This window comes from Cotesia typhae, unplaced genomic scaffold, assembly GCF_013202065.1.
Source record: "Cotesia typhae breed Kobodo isofemale line unplaced genomic scaffold, CoteBio_Ctyphae contig_28, whole genome shotgun sequence".
NCBI classification, from domain to species: Eukaryota; Metazoa; Arthropoda; class Insecta; order Hymenoptera; family Braconidae; genus Cotesia; species Cotesia typhae.
Window position 1 is genome coordinate 463,865 of NW_027423736.1, and position 17,845 is coordinate 481,709.

General features: G+C 37.0%; 1 protein-coding gene and 1 non-coding gene across 2 annotated transcripts; both read left to right on the top strand.

The window, feature by feature from the left end:
• The first annotated feature begins 530 nt into the window (after positions 1-530).
• LOC141525915 (uncharacterized) lies at positions 531-7,468 on the top strand. Its single transcript, XM_074240618.1, has 3 exons — positions 531-666; positions 6,711-6,989; positions 7,059-7,468. The coding sequence occupies exons 1-3, from the start codon at positions 531-533 to the stop codon at positions 7,466-7,468; spliced, it is 825 nt and encodes a 274-aa protein (XP_074096719.1).
• Positions 7,469-10,882: 3,414 nt separating this feature from the next.
• Positions 10,883-11,067, top strand: LOC141525971 (U2 spliceosomal RNA). The gene has a single exon (XR_012478939.1). It is a non-coding gene; the product is annotated as a U2 spliceosomal RNA (small nuclear RNA).
• The last annotated feature ends 6,778 nt before the right edge of the window (positions 11,068-17,845 follow it).

Sequence of the window (17,845 nt, forward strand, 5' to 3'; positions counted from 1 at the left end):
TCGTGTATAAGTTTGACAGAGATAAAAGCTGTCTACATCCTTGTGTCGACCCATGCAGAAAAAAGCCTTGATGTGATCTTGTTTTTCACAAGCAACATCATCAAATATCATCAGGGAGTTAGGTTTAGCATCTTCAGGCTTGATTACAGCTTCATGTTCACTGAATGTGAAGAATCCAATACCATCAATCTGTTTAAGCAGCGTCTCCAGGAACTGATACTTTGGTTGGTTAAGAGACTTTGAGTAAAGATATATATTCTCAAACCTCAAACCGTTTGGATGTACAATAAGAGATAGTAGAGCGTTGGTCTTTCCACAGTTTGATGGTCCGCAAAACACTGCACGGATACTGTTGGGAAGTAATGCACCGTGTCGTTTGAGTTTCACACCGGTCCCTTGAACAATTTGATCAAAATTGATAACTGGCAACTGAGCTCTTGATTTGCTATCCATGACTGCTGTTTAGATTCTGAGCTCAAGGGGTATATATACCAGCTTATATAGATTAGCATGTCAGTCTTTGATGTGACATGTCTGAGAGCAGACGTGCTAAAGGTTTGTTCAACAACATAATCAATAAGCTCCCACTTGAACTCCATATCCCTGGGTACCAGTACTGCGGTCCAGGTACAAAGTTAGCTAAGAGGTTAGCTCGAGGTGATTCAGGTATAAATCCTCTGGACGCTGCGTGTAAGGAACATGATATAGCTTACTCAAAAAATCGTGAAAATTTAGAAGCCCGTCACGAGGCTGATAAAATCCTTGCTGAGAAAGCGTGGTAACGATTTCAAGCAAGAGACGCTGCTATTGGTGAAAAAGCTGCTGCTTGGAGTGTGAATAAAATCATGAAGTTGAAAAGACGTTTCGGTATGGGTCTTAAAAAAGAAAAACCTATTACAAAGCGTAAGACAATTAAAAGAAAAACAATGAAGCGTAAGACAGTCAAAAGAAAGACAACCAAGAAGAAGGATGTTGCTCTGAGACAGATTGTTGATGAAGCTAAAAAGTCCATGCAGCCTGGTGGAGATCCAGTTAAAACAGCTCTTGGAGGTGCCCGCAAAGCTGTCAAGAAAGTTGGTGGGAAGAAAAACGTTCGATTGCCTCGTATTCTACCAGTTCCATCAAAGATTGGTGGAGTACTTCCATTCTTGATTCCCCTGTTTGCAGGGTTATCAGCGGTTGGTGCTCTAACAGGTGGAGCTGCAGGTGTTGCAAAAGCTGTGAACGATGCCAGCGCAGCCAAAAATCAATTAGCTGAAAAGAAGCGTCACAACTTGAAGATGGAGGAAATAGCTGTAGGTAGAGGATTATACCTCAAACCTTACCGCAGTGGTATGGGACTTTATCTGAAACAATACCCAGAAGGAGCTGGCTGCAAGAAGTCAAAAAACCAGTAGAGCTACCACATCGAGCACTGACTAACATCGACTTATTAAAATATGTCAAGCTGCTTAAAATTCCAAATTTTCGAGGAGTTTTTATGAGAAATGATTTACCAAAATCTGGACCAAAGACAAACGAATCAGCAATAATAAATTTAGATGATAAACTTGGACCTGGAACTCACTGGGTTGCATACAAGAAGAATCATAATCAAGTAATTTACTTTGACAGTTTTGGTAATCTACAACCCCCACAAGACTTGATGAAATATCTCGATGTAGGTAGCGTAAAGTACAATCATAAAAGATATCAAGACTTTGATACAATCATATGTGGACATTTGTGCTTAAAATTCCTGGCTGGACAACTATAAATTGAAGTGAGTCGGGACAACAAGCGTCAGTCATGGCAGAGTCATTCACCTTGACACTATCCGGAAACTCCTCCATACTGGAGGCAAATTATTTTCCGCCGATTGAGCTATCACCAACAAAAATTATGTACTTGGACTCGTTAAGCTCCTGACATTTAATTCAATACCAAATATTGATATTGGTGCTAATAAATTTTATGTGTCATCAAAAAGATCCAAAAGAAGTACAATCAAGAGATTTCAAGAAATAACTATACCAACAGGGAGTTATGAAATTAAAGATATTGAAACTTATATAAACAAGACATTACCTGAACTAAGTTTCACTTTAAAAGCAAACAACAATGAGTTGAGAAGTGAAATAAGATGTGATCAATATATAAATTTTGAGCCTGAAGATTCCATTGGATCATTACTTGGATTTACCAACCGCGTGCTTGAACCTAACACAGCACATAAATCTGATTTACCAGTCAAAATATTGAAAATCAATGCTCTGAGAGTCGAGTGCAATATAACTACTGGATCGTACATCAATGGTGAGAAGAATCACACAATCCATGAATTTTTCCCGAGGGTTCCAGCAGGATATAAGATAGTGGAAGTGCCAACAAACATCATTTACCTACCAGTCGCCGTACGAGCAATACACAACTTGAGGCTCCGCATTGTTGATCAGGACGGGAGAATAGCAAATTTCCGTGGCGAGACTATAACGATAAGACTGCATATAAAAGTCTGTAATGGGTATCGTATATGAGACAAAGACTGGTAACGGGTATAAAAGGATTGCAGGATGTCCAAAGATTATCAGTCATCATCGAGCTCTGAAAGTGTTGACACGTCAAAACGCAGAGTTCCTAAAAAGTCTAGGACTAAAATTACGTGGAAAATTCACAAGATAAAAATAAATTTTTGTTGTCTAGCTTGTGTGATACCATGGCGGAAATCTTAGATATAAAAAAATCAATTATTTTCGATGAGTCTATTGCACACTGTGAAGCTCATTCACACTTACCATATGCATCATCAACATTCAACAACAGTGATGAAATCAGGATTGCTGTTCAACATCAAGATCTGTGCTTGCTCCCAAGCAAGAGCACATTACATTTTTATGGAAGAATGAGGAAAGCTGATGGTACTGCTGTAAGTGCTACTACGAAGATGGTCAACATGGCTGTTTGTCATTTGTTTGAAGAGATACGTTATGAGTTCAATGGTGTAGAAATCGATAGATGTAAGAATGTTGGTATCACCAGTGTTATGAAAGGATACGCTTCTCTGAGTCCGGGACAACAAAATATTCTGGAAAATGCTGGTTGGATTGTTAATGAAGATGACAACAAGCTGACTGATAATAGCGGTTACTTCCATGTCTCAGTACCGCTGAGTTTCATTCTTGGATTTGCTGAAGATTATCAACGAATTATCGTGAATGCCAAGCATGAATTGATACTGATCAGATCAAATACTGATCAAAATGCTTATGTTTTTACAGTTGAGAATGAAAATGTTTCAATTACGATTCAAAAAATTGAGTGGATTGTACCATACATAACAATGTCTGACAAGCAAAAAATTATGGTGCTGAATTACATAACCTCCGATCCAGCTATCCCAATCAGTTTCCGGACTTGGGAATTGTATGAGTATCCACTGCTACCAGCTACCAACAAGCATATTTGGGTAATCAAAACAACAAATCAGCTTGAGAAACCTCGTTTTGTTATCCTTGGATTCCAAACAGCAAGAAAGAATCAATCGAATCAAAACGCAAGCGAGTTTGATCCCTGTAGCATAAGAGACATTAAGCTGTTCTTGAACTCTCAGAGTTATCCATATGGAAATTTGAACCTCAACATTGTGCATAATCAGTATGCCTTGATGTATGATATGTACACAAATTTTCAAAGTGCTTACTATGGGAAAGAAGCTGACCGCTATTGGCTAAGAAAAAATTTCTAAGTACAGCACCTCTGTATATAATTGACTGTTCCAAGCAGAACGAGTCAATCAAGTCTGGACCTGTGGATATACGTCTGGAGTTTGAATCGTCAGCACAGTTTCCAAATCAAACTGCTGCTTACTGCTTAATAATTCACGACCGAATAGTTGAGTACAATCCCATCAGCAGCACTGTGAGAAAACTTACTTAATGGTACAGTTTGACCCCAAGCCCACCATACATTACATGTATGTGTGGGACTTTGCATCCAGACAAGCGAGGAAAGGTCCATGGGAACAAGCAGCAAGAGACGGAGAACGATTTCGCCGACGAATACAAGAATTAAATAAAATTATTGAACCTGTACTGATTAATAAACTTATTGTAATTAAAAATAATCAATAAACTTAATGTAATTAAAAATAGCAAATAAAGAAAAAACTTTTTTGTAATTTTGCGTTTTTAACTATAAACCTTACTATAATAAGTATAAAAATATATAAGATAAACATAACCTGTAAAATGAGTTAAATGGCGGGAAAGCATAAACATAACCTGTAAAAATGAGATGACGTCATCTACTACGCAACAGAAATAGAACAAAGAAAAACTGCACAGCTACGAGACCTTGAACAGGTTCAGAACTGTTGGATAGTGTCATATACTACATAGTTGAAAAATCTACTGTGTACTTTGAATAACCAATCAAATTATCAATTAACCAAGAAGAAATAATTGACCAATAAGATTATCGAGTGGTGGGGGTAAATCCAGAGATCGGGTTATAAAAGGTTGAGTTGACTTTAAGAGTCATCATTCAGTCACTTCTCGTTATCGAGAGCAGTAAGAATGGAGATCATTGTAGACATTCAAGGATTCAGAGGAGCTGATAATCGCTTCATTGTTAAGGAGTTGGCCTCAATAACAATTCAACATGATATTGATAATATTGAAGAGTTATCATGCACACTATTTCAACCGCCATATCACTGGAAGGTGTTACCAGTCAACTATCAACGTCTGAATACCTGGCTGATCCGAAATTATCATGGAATCGGTTGGAATGCTGGAACAACTTCATATTACAAGCTCAAAGAAGTTCTGAATTATTTAACTTGTAATAAAAAAATTATTTATGTCAAAGGTATCGAGAAAAAGTTATGGATTCAAAATCACGTTGAATGTAACAAAATTGTAATTGATCTTGATGATTTTAAATGTCCATCATTGAAAAGCATGAAAATATGTAATAATAATTTCTGTAAATATCATTATTATTTAACTGATTCATGTGCACTAGAAAATGTAAAAATTTAAAAGATTGGTTTCTTAATAATCAATAAATTTATTAAAATATGAATTTAATCTTTTTATTTTCCCCGATCAAGTAGTTTTAATTTTCAAATAAATATATATTTTCAAATAATTTTAAGCTGAATTGATTTTTACTCCACGAGATGACGCTGATTTGACATTATATCTTACCAAGTAATTTTACTTCATAAAAACGTTTTTAGAATCGAAACTATAGTTCTTGAGAGAAATAATTAGTAATATTCATCTCTGAAGAAGCGCGGATGTTGCTGTATTCCAAAACAACTTTTCCAAGTGCAATCAAAATACACCACAGTTGATGCTTATTTGACACTAGAGATGGCGTGAGTGTACGAGTCTTGTCATCGATTAAACATCAACTATAGTGTGTATGAAAACTTTACCGACTATCATTAAATTAATTTGATAAAATTACAATAACTTTTTATTTTATTTATAATATTAATAATAAAAAATATTTTCGAATACGAAATTGAGTTATTCTAACAGTTACGAGAAAAATTTTTTATTATTCAAACTGGCTACTTCTGCGCGCCAAACGTTAACCGGTAGCAGAATTTTGATAGGTTGATATGTTATTGAAAAAATAAATCAATTTTGAACAAATTTTGCATTTAGGTATACTGAAAAATGATTATCATATATATCCAATAATTTCTACATGACAATGTTTATTTTCAATTGTTCATATACATCAAAATACCAACTTGCCGGTTGTGTATAGTGTATGTTTAATAAAAGAACCAATCAGCATGATACGTTTTGGGCCTAAGAGTTTCTATTGGTCGATGTTATGGAACTTTTTATAATAGGAAGAAAGAAAATAATGCGTAGATGAAAATTATGTGAAGATAGACAAGCTAAAACTTGTAAAGCGTCAGTTTTGTAAAAACGTTAACAACATTCATAACGTAAGTTATTTTTTACTATTTATTGTATAATTTCGTCAATTAATAATTGCAATCTATATGTTATCAATATTTTATATTCATTATTATTTAATCATGTCATAAAGTTAATCACTAATAATTATCAAATTAATAACAATAATTTAATTTTCAATAAAAAAATATCAATGCTTGTGTTCAATTAAAATAACAATTATTTAACATCATTATTGTTTAAAATTTATTCCATATCTTTGATTATTTCATTCATAATATAATCATCAATAATTAATAATTAAGTTAGCCGACATCTGGAAATTTTTAAAATTTTTTTATTGGATAAATTATTACAAAAATTTTCACATGTAGAATATTTGAAAATTATACGAAAATTAATCATCAAATTAATAATAATAATAATAATAATATTTATTTTTTAATAAAAATAAAAAAATAATTTCAATGTATAAGTGCTAGTTTTAAATATAATTCCTATGATTATTAGATATATTTATTAATAATAACGGTTATAATATTAATAATAATAATACTAATAACTATGATAATATTCATGAATAAGTTAATTAATCTATCATTTTTAGAAATATTTCAAAACTTGAAACCAACAACAGCAACAACAACAACAGTAAAAAGGTAATTTAACATATAATAGAGTTTATTTAATCTAAGAAATATTGTATAAAAAGCTGGAAAATTATTTAATAGAGTAATAATTTTTTGTAGATGGGTAATATCTTATCATATGAAATTATATTCCCTGTAGAATGGTATACAATTGATCCGAATACCTTATGGGACTTAATAGTGGTAAAACTTGGTGCGTTAATTCTGGGAGGTGAAAAATTTCATGATTCCATCATAACTATCAACAACCTTGCAACAGTTCTAGATATAAGTCATAAAGAGTTATCCTGGTGGTTTAAGGTACCTGGAGATCTTGAACCATCACCAAATCGGTACATATTTTCAGGTGATCTATTGATTGAAATGTACCCTGAAATTTATGATAAGTATGTGGTGCAAAATGGGCTGCATCTACCAGGTGAGTTTTTATATGTTACAATTATACACTTTTTATCTATTCATTAAAATTCATCTTGATTTATTACAGTGTATCCTTCGATGGGTCCTGAGCTTTGTTACAGCATCTTAATTCCAAGTGAATGGGTCAGAGTAAGAACATCTAGCCAAATAATTAATTTAATTTTCCGAGACATATCTCAAAAATTGTTGCATGATGATGATTACGAGATTGATGGTTCAGAAATTATAATCGATGAAGTAACAACAAACATTATTATCAGCAATCAATGCTTGACATGGACTTTTATGAAGCAAGCAGATATCCAGATAAACAATGATGATTATGTGACAATTGGCGATTGGATAAGTGGTTTATTTAGAAGAATGATAAATTTCTACCGACAAAGACAAACAATTGTTGTAGCGATTCAGCAGGTTAATACCAACAATGTATTAGAAGATGAAGGATTTTTCGAGAATGATCAAGATGATGATTAAATAATTTTTATGTTTTATGTTCCTTAATTAATTAAGATAATGTATATTTCTTTATAAATATTGAGTTTCAAAATCAATAAATAAAGATATAAAATTAATTTTAAAAATTATTCATCATAAATCTAATTATAATAATAATAATCATTTTTTTAAGAAAAATTATACGTTGTGTTCCTTCATCAATTAATTGAGATAATAATATATATTTCTTTATAAATATTTGAAAAATATTGACTTTCAAAATTAACAAAGATATAAAATCGAATAATTAAAATTTTTATCATAAATCAGATTATTATAATTCTAACAATATTATGGCTTAGGTATAAGAAATAATAATAAATTCCTGAATAATAAGAAGTAACTTAAATATTAAGACGCGCCGGGCATAGGTAAATGGTTGAGGGTGGGGGATATAGTCCAACAGCGGTAGCATACTATTACTATTGGAAAACACCTTTCACTACTCTCCTAAAGGTGGCATGGTAAAAGATCGTGGTGGAGAAGGTTGTTTGAGCCACTCACATTCCCCGCGATAAATAAACATAGTATATGTGACTGTTGTAAGATGTGTAGAATTTAAACTAATAGTAGATGTCACTACTGTAAGAGGCGCGGGAATTTAAATTAAAAATATAATCCCTGATATATCTACATTAACATTTGAATTATAAATATTGATCTTACATTTAAAACGAGGGATTATAAATAAAAACAATGAATTATTTATATTGATATCCAATATTTTATTGATTAAATAATTCCACTGGTCATTTTTACATCAAGACTAGAATTAATAAATTCAAATTTATTATATTTTCCACCATGATAACGCAGAAACAGATAGTTTGAATCTATTAATTCATTCAAACTCTTCATGAAGTTATCATCTTTTAGATGTTGAATAGTTCTTGATGGTAGATAAATGTTAAATTCATCGTTTATATTAGCAACAATCCTAGTTCCATACTGAGTTGTAATAGCTTTGATACCGTTAATCTTATATTCTCGATTAAACTCCAACTCGATCATTTTTTTAACAGGAAGAACCCCAGTAAGACAACTAACCTCATTTATCTTGGTAAGATCCATGATTGATTGCTGTAAAAATTTTTTTAATTAATTGTAATGGTTGATTAAATGATTCTTCATTTAATTCATATTTTGATTAGACAGTAAATGAATACTTACAATTAGTAATACTGATAGGTAGAAGATGTATATCACCAAGAACTAGTACTTCAACTTGTAGTCACCACCAGCTCGTACTTTACTGGAGACATGTACTTCGTTTTTGTGAAGTACGGTTATAGCGCGCTGCTTTTATAGCTAGAGGATACTACGCAGTTACCCCAACTCATCTACCTCAAAAACGGTTTGATGACGTCATCTACTGCGCAGTTAGAAATAGAACAAAGAAAACTGCGCAGTTACGCAACCTTGAACAGGTTCAAGCCTGTCTGATGACGTCATCTACTGCGCAGTTACCCCCACGCCTCTACCTCAAAACCGGTTTGATGACGCCATCTACTGCGCAGTTAGAAAATTCTAGAACAGAATGAGTCATCTACTGCGCAGTTATATGACCTTGAACAGGTTTAAGCCTGTCTGATGACGTCATCTACTACGCAGTTAGAAAATTCTAGAACAGAATGAGTCATCTACTACGCGGTTAGAAGTAATGCACGCTGTCACCAGATGGCGTTGCGTGAAATCCTTCTCGCAAGTAGTTGACATAACTTCATTTTAAATATATAGAACATGGATATACCATGCTACAAATGCGTAATCCTGAACTATTGATCTGTTATGGCTGAGCCGAAGACAGGTTAATAGTTGAGGATGCTTTTTTAACCTCAAAATGTTGAACTCAAATTCAAAATGGCGGATAGCAGCCGCCAAATGGCGGATTCAAAATGGTGGATAGTAAGATGGCGACAGAATTCCCCACCAGCGCCACCTATAACCTCGATAAAAACCTCATCCATAATGCCATACATATCTACCGCAAGCAACACCTACTGTCGGTAAAACAGGTCGTCCACATCTACATATGACACTCATCACGAACCTACAGTCGGTGATGTAGATACCTTAGTATGGATATGAACCCACAAATCTGTTTTACCGACTGAGTAGAAGCTTCGGTAAAATATAAATTATTAATAATTAATACAATTTAGATGTTGAATAATATTATCATAATTATGTTGTTAGTAAATAATAAACGATTCATCAAATTCATAATGAATATAAGCATTATGTACAGAATATTGTCGTTTTGAATGTCCGCGCAGTTTGGTCGCAGTATAGCAGTGCCACCTATGTCTGTAGAACACTCGAACAGAATTACTAAGGCAATGATCAGCTGACTATTACATAGAAACTAAACCCAAACAATGTGAGCTCTTGTAGATATTGACTCTAGTTAATAAATAATACTTAATTTAAAAAAAAGTTAATTTAAAAAAATTCATATGTAAAGTTGATAGATAGTAAATTCTAGAGATTTTATTTTTAAAAAAAAATTTAAAAATTTAAAAATCAACATTTTATGTGATTGAAAAAATTTTCAATTCAAATTATGTACTTTTGCCGCGGAAAATTAGTGCTCATACCATTGTAACAATAAAATCACGTTAAACTTTTATTTCTCGTAGAGTAACTAATAATAAGCATTAATAAAATTCCATCAAGTATATCCTTTGGTTTAGATTGATAGACAAATCAATCATAATATTTATATTTTATAAAATCGTAAAATAAATTTCCATGGTTTTTGTAATATTGATGATTGTTACTATTTCTTTTATTTTCGATTTCGAACTTTCTAACTACAGTTTGTGTTAGAGTAACATTGACGACCCCTAGTGAGCATCGACACAAGCTCATAACTTTTTTTTTTAACTGTAGTCTCCCATCTAGTGGAGAGTTACCCATACATTCTCGAATTATTTAGTCTGTGGCATGTCACTTTCTCCTTAAGAAAAAAGTTCAAAATCTAAAAATCTGGGTCGCTATAGTTTATGCTAGAGAATTTAATTAATTTTAAATAGAATTTATTATTTTCAATGACCATTATCAATTAATATTGATAATATAACATATAATGTATAATTATAGAGTAATATTGGAGAAAAAAAAGTTCTGTAGAATTAATAAAATTTTACAACCTAAAAATATCGTTCTGTTTACGGTAAATACATTCGGTAGTCTGGCGCTCCGTTTACAACGGAATGAACGGAACTTGGCACCAGATTCTACCGAATCTGTAGATGTGATCGAATGAGTGATGAATGACACAAGGGCCCTAGTGCTCTTTCTCTTTATAGACTTTAAACTAAGAAATTGACTGTATCATATATACTATTGTACCACCTGAGATGGGCCTGTCCATCTCAGGCAGTTATATTGATTTATTTTTTTTTTAAATAAAAAACTTTTTATCTGTTCTTATCAGCTTAATATCTGGTACGATCCTCATTGAGGATCCAGTTAATTAACCTGATTTTTGAAAGTAGGTAGAAATCTGGGGCTTGCTCCGGTTCCGCCACGAGTTGCCTTGGCATTGCAGTACAGCCAAGCGCGGCTCTATAAGCCTATTTTCAAAAATCAGTGTTTCCTAACACCTTGTTTTGATGGGGATTAATTAAAATCCCCACGAACTTTAAAATTAAGCAACTTTGATCTTGGCCAAAAAATTGGTCTCTGTGATATTTTTTTTTACCACACATTGACTAGTATTATTCTAATTAAAATCAGTGAAAAAGTTTTTGTGAGTGAAAAAAAATCACCACCACCGGAGAAGACGACTTCCTGGACGACTGGCTTGGTGGAATCCACGGAGTTTCTGTCATCATCACGGGATACCTCCTGCAAAAGGTAAGTCACGCACGTTTTTTTTACTTGGGAACCTTCCCTCTTTCTCTCTTCTTTTTTTCTCTTTACCCCCTTATCCGTTTTTTTTACCTGGAGTGTGGCAACACACTCACTCCCAGGGGATTGGTGAAAAAACTTGTCATCAATTCTCTTTATCCCAGTCGGGTAACTGACAGTGCTGGTAACTAATCAGTAATGTAGTTCTCTGACTTATCCTCAGTGGTTTGTGACGACCAATTACCTACGGGTAGTTAACTGTCGCGACCTTCCTAGGGTAACTTGTAGCGAACAAGTTCACCGGTGCTACACTGGTAACTGACCCGCTACAGTCTTACCTATCCTACCACTTACCATTACCCCGAGGACGGAATTAAGGAAACCTATTCCTTAATTTCGAACTCCCTAACTTCTCTCTCTTCCATACTTTCCTGTGGTACACTTAACACCACAGGGCAGTATACTTCTTATTTCCGTTTTTCTCTTTCTTCGGGTCCCTTGAGCCTACGGGAATAGCGGATACCTCCCGCTTATCCCGTAATCTCGTGCCCTCTATCCTTTTTCTATCTCTCTCATCCGTTTCCTGTCCGTGGGTTTCGTGGTCCGTTCCACACCCCTAGGACAACCTTTTGCACGCTTGTTGGTTCCCTTGTATAAGGGGACTATATATTTCCTGTTCCCCCCTACGTGTGTGGCTTCCCGGTATGGAGGTTATCGTAAACATCCCCCTCCCGAGGGAGCTTAGGTGCCCGGAGTGCTACGCCAGCACTGCCCGAGGGGTAACTGGGGTGTATGGGACTCACGCTGCATTTATGCAGCACTTCAAAAGGACGCATCTCGGGGCCAACGTCATCCACAGGTGTAACATCTGTGGGTTCGTTGGAACCGAGAGGTATCCGGTGAAGATTGTGAAGTCACATATACTCAAGGAGCACCCATGTGACCATAGCCCCTCGGAAATTACAGTAGGCTTCACCCTCAGGGGAGAACCCGCGAATAATTACACCACCACGCGGAAAATACTGTCGAGGGTAGCTGCTGCACAAGCCAAAGTTCGTGGAGCCAGGCCTCCAGCAGTCCGTGCCTCCGTGGCTTCTGCAAACCCGGTCGTCCCAAATAGAGATAGGAGGAGCGGTAGCACAAGCGAGGATGTAGCTGACTGCGTCAACTCGAACCCCCCCTAGTAGTGTCCCAAACACGAGGTCGTCGCTCACCACCATCACCAGCACCGCCAGGACCACTAGGAGGAAATCAACATCCACGAGCCGCAGTACATCCCCCAGTACCCGACTCGCAACCTCTCGTCCATCCACATCAACAGCGAGAATGACCCCCACCAGCACTGGTACCGCCACGTCAGGCACCACCAGTGCTACCAAAAACTGCCGTGTCGTATTGACGAAGCCGCGAGTAGTCTCAAATGTCAGGGTCACAGGGACCAGGACAATAACTGCTTTTCTGAGGGCCAAACAGGCAGCTCCACGTAAGAGCAGCACACCACCACCAACAACGACGTCCACCAAACGGAAGTCCTCGACGCCACCATCCAGGGTCATGACTAGGTCGATGCGGGCGAGCGGTCAACCAGCTCCAGACCTCGCCCCAAAGCCCAAGCCTCGGGCTGACCTGGTCAAACTAGTCAACCCATCGACGACCTACGCCGAGGCAACTACCAGGGGGACCAGGGCACAGTCTGCTCCACCAACTACCATCTTAAAAGGCCCTGGTCGACCAAGGAGGACGTCACTGCTGCCTGTTGTGGTGTCCTCAGCGACACTCGCGGCAAGAACAACAACTACAACCACAGTCACGATATCGGCAATGAGGGGTCCGATCATGGCCACCAAGACAAGTCCCACGTTGATCGTGGGCAATTTGGCCATGGTCAACGAACTGGACGAGAGCTGTTGTTCAGTACTGGGGACAACAGAGGGAGAAAAAGGGCCAATAAGCCCGCCACAATCCAGGGAGCAGAGGGAGTCAACAGCAGCGACGGTGAGTGACCCCCCCCCCCCACTTATTCCCTGAAATTGAAATTCGTACTCCCCCAATTATGGCTACGCCTCCGAGTCCCCCGAACGTTACTGACACTGATGTTCGATCTCTAGTCACAGTATGCAATAGTTTTAACAATAGTACAATCCATAGCATAAACAATAGTCTAATTAACCTGGTCACACCAAACAATAGTAATCTAGTCACAAATGTTAACAAAACTTTAGTCAACAACACATCTAACAACAGTAACAATAACAACAACCTAATCAACATCGGTGGCAGTGACGGGCGGGTCGCGTCAGACAACGATAATAATAACAACATTGTAAATAGTAATAAAAATGACCTCTGCAAAAAATGCAGGAAATGTGGCGACGAGTTGTCTGACAACTCTAACTATGCTGCATCCAACAATAATAATAACAATAACAACAATTATAACAACAACATGTACCGTCCCAGGTGGACGAAGGTAGGACACGGTCGAGATGGTCGCGTTGGCAGACGGAACTTCATTAATCAACCCAACAATAGTCTCCAAAATAGTTCCGATCTAATACTTAATAATTCATTTAACCCCCTAAATAGTATTGACGCCAACACTACAATTCGCGACTTTGATCGGTGTCCGGGTGGACGCTCGGGCGTCCCGCGCGACGGATCGGGCCGAACTGCCGAGTGCCCTGCGTGGATGTCCCGAGGTCAACGAAGACCGTGGATCCCCCAACGTCCCCCTTTTCCGGACGCTCGGCGTGAAACCAGTCGAGGCTTCCAGCGTCGAAGATCCAACCCCCAACAAGCCCGTGAAGACCAGCGACCAGCCACTCACCATGCTGCAGCGAGGTCACATTGCCCCACGTCTTGAATCACTGTATGACGCACTCCAGGGGCTATCAGCTGAGACATGATGCGATCCTCAAACGGATATCGCAGGCTTCGAGGATCGCGGGGGAGAAGCGGGTCAACCGGACCGTAAGGGGGGTCGATGGTGATCTGGCATCGCTCAGACCTGACCTGGTAGTCAGAAACGAGCGAGCCAAGTCCATTGTCATTGTGGATGTCACTGTTCCATTTGAGAACCAGTGCAAAGCTCTTGATACAGCTCGAAAAGAAAAACATGAGAAGTATCAGGAGCTTGAAACTGTGCTCGGGGAACAGGGATACCAGGTGACCGTGGACGCGATCGTCGTCGGCTCCCTGGGTGCCTGGGACCCGAACAATGAGCCGGTTCTGAGGAGGCTGGGTATTTCTCAGTACTTTGCTCGTCTGATGAGGCGGCTCATTGTATCGGAGACAATTCGCTGGTCGAGGGACATTTACGTGGAGCACGTGTCTGGGAACCGGCAGTATGAAACGCCCGATCCGCTGGTCGGGTCCGCGGGCGGCTGCTCGGGCGCGGATTGAAGTCGTGAATGTGCGTCAGCCAAATCCGTCTGCTAATTGCGGTGACTAACACCGAGCCCTACAATATAAACAAATGACAGACTAACATGCTAAACTACTGCTCCCCTATCAATAACTATAAAGCCATTATCTAATAACTATGAGTACAATGAATAATTGTTCGATCATCGCGGGCATTAGTGACTCGATGGCGACCTTGTCCGGGGCGACGATGATATTGATTCGTTTCTTGGTATCTGGTATAAGCTCGAGATACGACAGATTGACTTACACCCATCCGGATAGCAACTGCATGTTGAGTGTAACCTTCGTCGATATGAGTCACTAACCGAGCGACTTCCACCTCCGATAAATGTCGTCTAACCATGATTAAGAATCAAAAGTCAGAAATTTTCAATTTTGACCAAAAAATTAAAAAAAATTTTTTTTAGCGCAGAGGGATTAGTTTTGAAAAAAACTGTTGAATGAAGCGATTTGCTAAGGATTCACAAAAAGAAAAGAAAAAAAAAACTCCGAAAAGCGTATGAAAAAAATCGAAATTCGATTGGGGGTATTAACTTTTTTTATTAATTTAATTAAAAGGAGATCAGTAGAATCGAGGAATGCAGCGGTGGAAAGAAGATAAAAATCATTGGGAGATGGTTTTTTGAGTTTCCTTAACTTGTTAAAAAAAAAATTTTTTTTTTTTAATTTTTTTTTCGAAAAAAAATTTTTTTTTAAAAATTTTTTTTTTTGAATTTTTTTTTTTGAAAATTTAAGCACTTTTGGAACGAAAATGTGGAAAAAGCTCGAAAAAACCATTTTTTTCTCATTTTTAAAAATTATGAGCTTTTCAGAGCAAAAAACGTGATCCTTTAATTTTTTCAAAAATTCGATCAAGTGAAACAAAAAAACGGCTGGCTGGATTAATTTGATTCTTTGTAGGGTTTTTGTGGACATATTGAACTGTAAAAGGCACACTTAACATTAGTGGTTTCCTCAATATTTTCGATCCAGCGCTTGATTTTCCAAAAAACCACTAAAAGCCCTTTTTTTGTTGCATTTTCAAATTCATGTGACGGAAAGAAAAAATTTTTTTTCGAAAAAACAATGGACAGTCGTTAAGGGGAATTTATTCAAGTTTTTGAAACCCACCTTTAACTTTCTGTGCGATCATTGGTTGCTGAGATATCGATAATCAAAGACAAAAAGATCCTTTTCCATTTGAAGACCGATATCTCAGCGAGGAGTGAACGTATCAGGGTGTTTAAAAAAATAAATTAAAGCTAAATGAACAAAGTATCCGATCCTCATGGTGGTTAAGCTAAAAAAATTTTTTCCACGCCCGTAGACCAAAAAAAAAAAACTAAAAAAATTTTGAGAATTTTTTTGTTGCTGGTTTTTTTACGATTACTCAGAAACCGCGGAGGCTACAAAATTTTGAAGTTCTAATCGAAAAACTAGACACTTGGAGCTACAATTTCCTTTTTTTTTATTTCCTGTACGACCATTTCTCTCAAAGTTACGGCCTGTTGAAAACTACCGAAAAATTTGGAATTTTTTTTTTATCCCTTAATTTTTTCCAGTAGTGTATTTATGTGGGACGTTTTCGAAGTACGAATTTACCACGCCTTCGTTTGAGACTGACGGATTTTTATGAGAATAGATGTACTTACTCTCTGCAGGAATTTTAGTTGTTACTGAATCCGTGATTCTGTGGCTGCTGTTAGAGCCTTTTCCTGACTTGGGCCCTGTGATTGGTCCTTGCAGCGGGTGGATTAGGATGGAATTGGGCTGCTTATATTACGGGCTTCTTATTTTGTGAAATGAACAGGTTGAAAACTGATTTCACTTTTATTTAGATTTATTTTTATAAACATTAAGACTTACACTTTCACAAATTGATTTTTATATGATTTAATTTAATGGATTTTAATGATTTGATTGAGCTAACGTCCTCCAGTCCCCCGTAGGGTAAAGTGCGCAAATTTAGCTTTTTTAGAGATATTTTATTTAAACTTAATGCCCGGATTCTCGCCTAAGTGCAGGGCAAATTAGAACTTTGAGAATCCCGACTCGTAGATGATTAAAACTAATACGTGGCCTGCCGGTTGAACCGAGTCTGAACTCGTCTTAAGTGCAGCGCAAATTAAGATAAGGGACTTTTACAAGGTACGGGTCCGTCAACTAAACGCGGAAGTTGAATTACTTGATCAAAGACAAGGCGTTGGCTGTTGATCGCCTTTTTAAATACTCGCGGTGCTGAGATTGCAGAAGTCCCCGCTAGTCAACCAGCAGTCGCGTAGCTTATATTTTATTGTGGCTTTCGCGCATGGAGAAGTCTTCCATCTGCGCGGGTGTTTTAAATTTACAGAAAAATTTTGGGGTGGACATAACATTTCCCCGGAAAAGCGAGAAGCTAGTATAGTTTTTCGGTTTTCCTATGGCCACCTTTCCCATAAGCGAGAGCCACTTACAATTTTAGTTTATAATATTCATAACTTAATGAGAGAGTAGTGAGGAAAGTCATCTGGCGCGAATATTTAATTTTAAATTATATTTTAATTTCGCATTGTATTAATTTGCTGACGGATGATCTTTCTTCGCCTCTTCATTTGGCAAAGCCGTGTCAGGTATCACTATTGTCTCAGCAGTGATCGAGCTAGCATTGCATTTAAGAGATTTGTTAAAGATAGAAAAGAAGAGATGTACACTGTTGAGAAAATTTCGAAAACTACAGTACCTGATATTAGATGGCCCTTGCCATTTGTGGAGAGAAGGTTAGCAAAATTTGTAATATAACAGGTATATTCCAATCATTTCATCTCTTGCCAAGAGATTAATTTGTCTGTTATTCCTTTTAGGCGTATCAGATGATATCGGGTGGCTGGCAACGGAGGTTAAATGGCAGATCATTCTGCTTCTGCGTTATATATATAAGTGAACATATATATATGTCGGAGATAATATCGAGCTGGGTTTTCCCAGAGATTGGAAATTCCCAATATTTTAGTTTGTCTGTTAATTTTAAGCAAAATCGTAAAGCATAGAATATTTAGATATTATTTATGATTTAAGCTAGTTATATTTTTTATGGTTATAACGATGGACTTAAGTCCG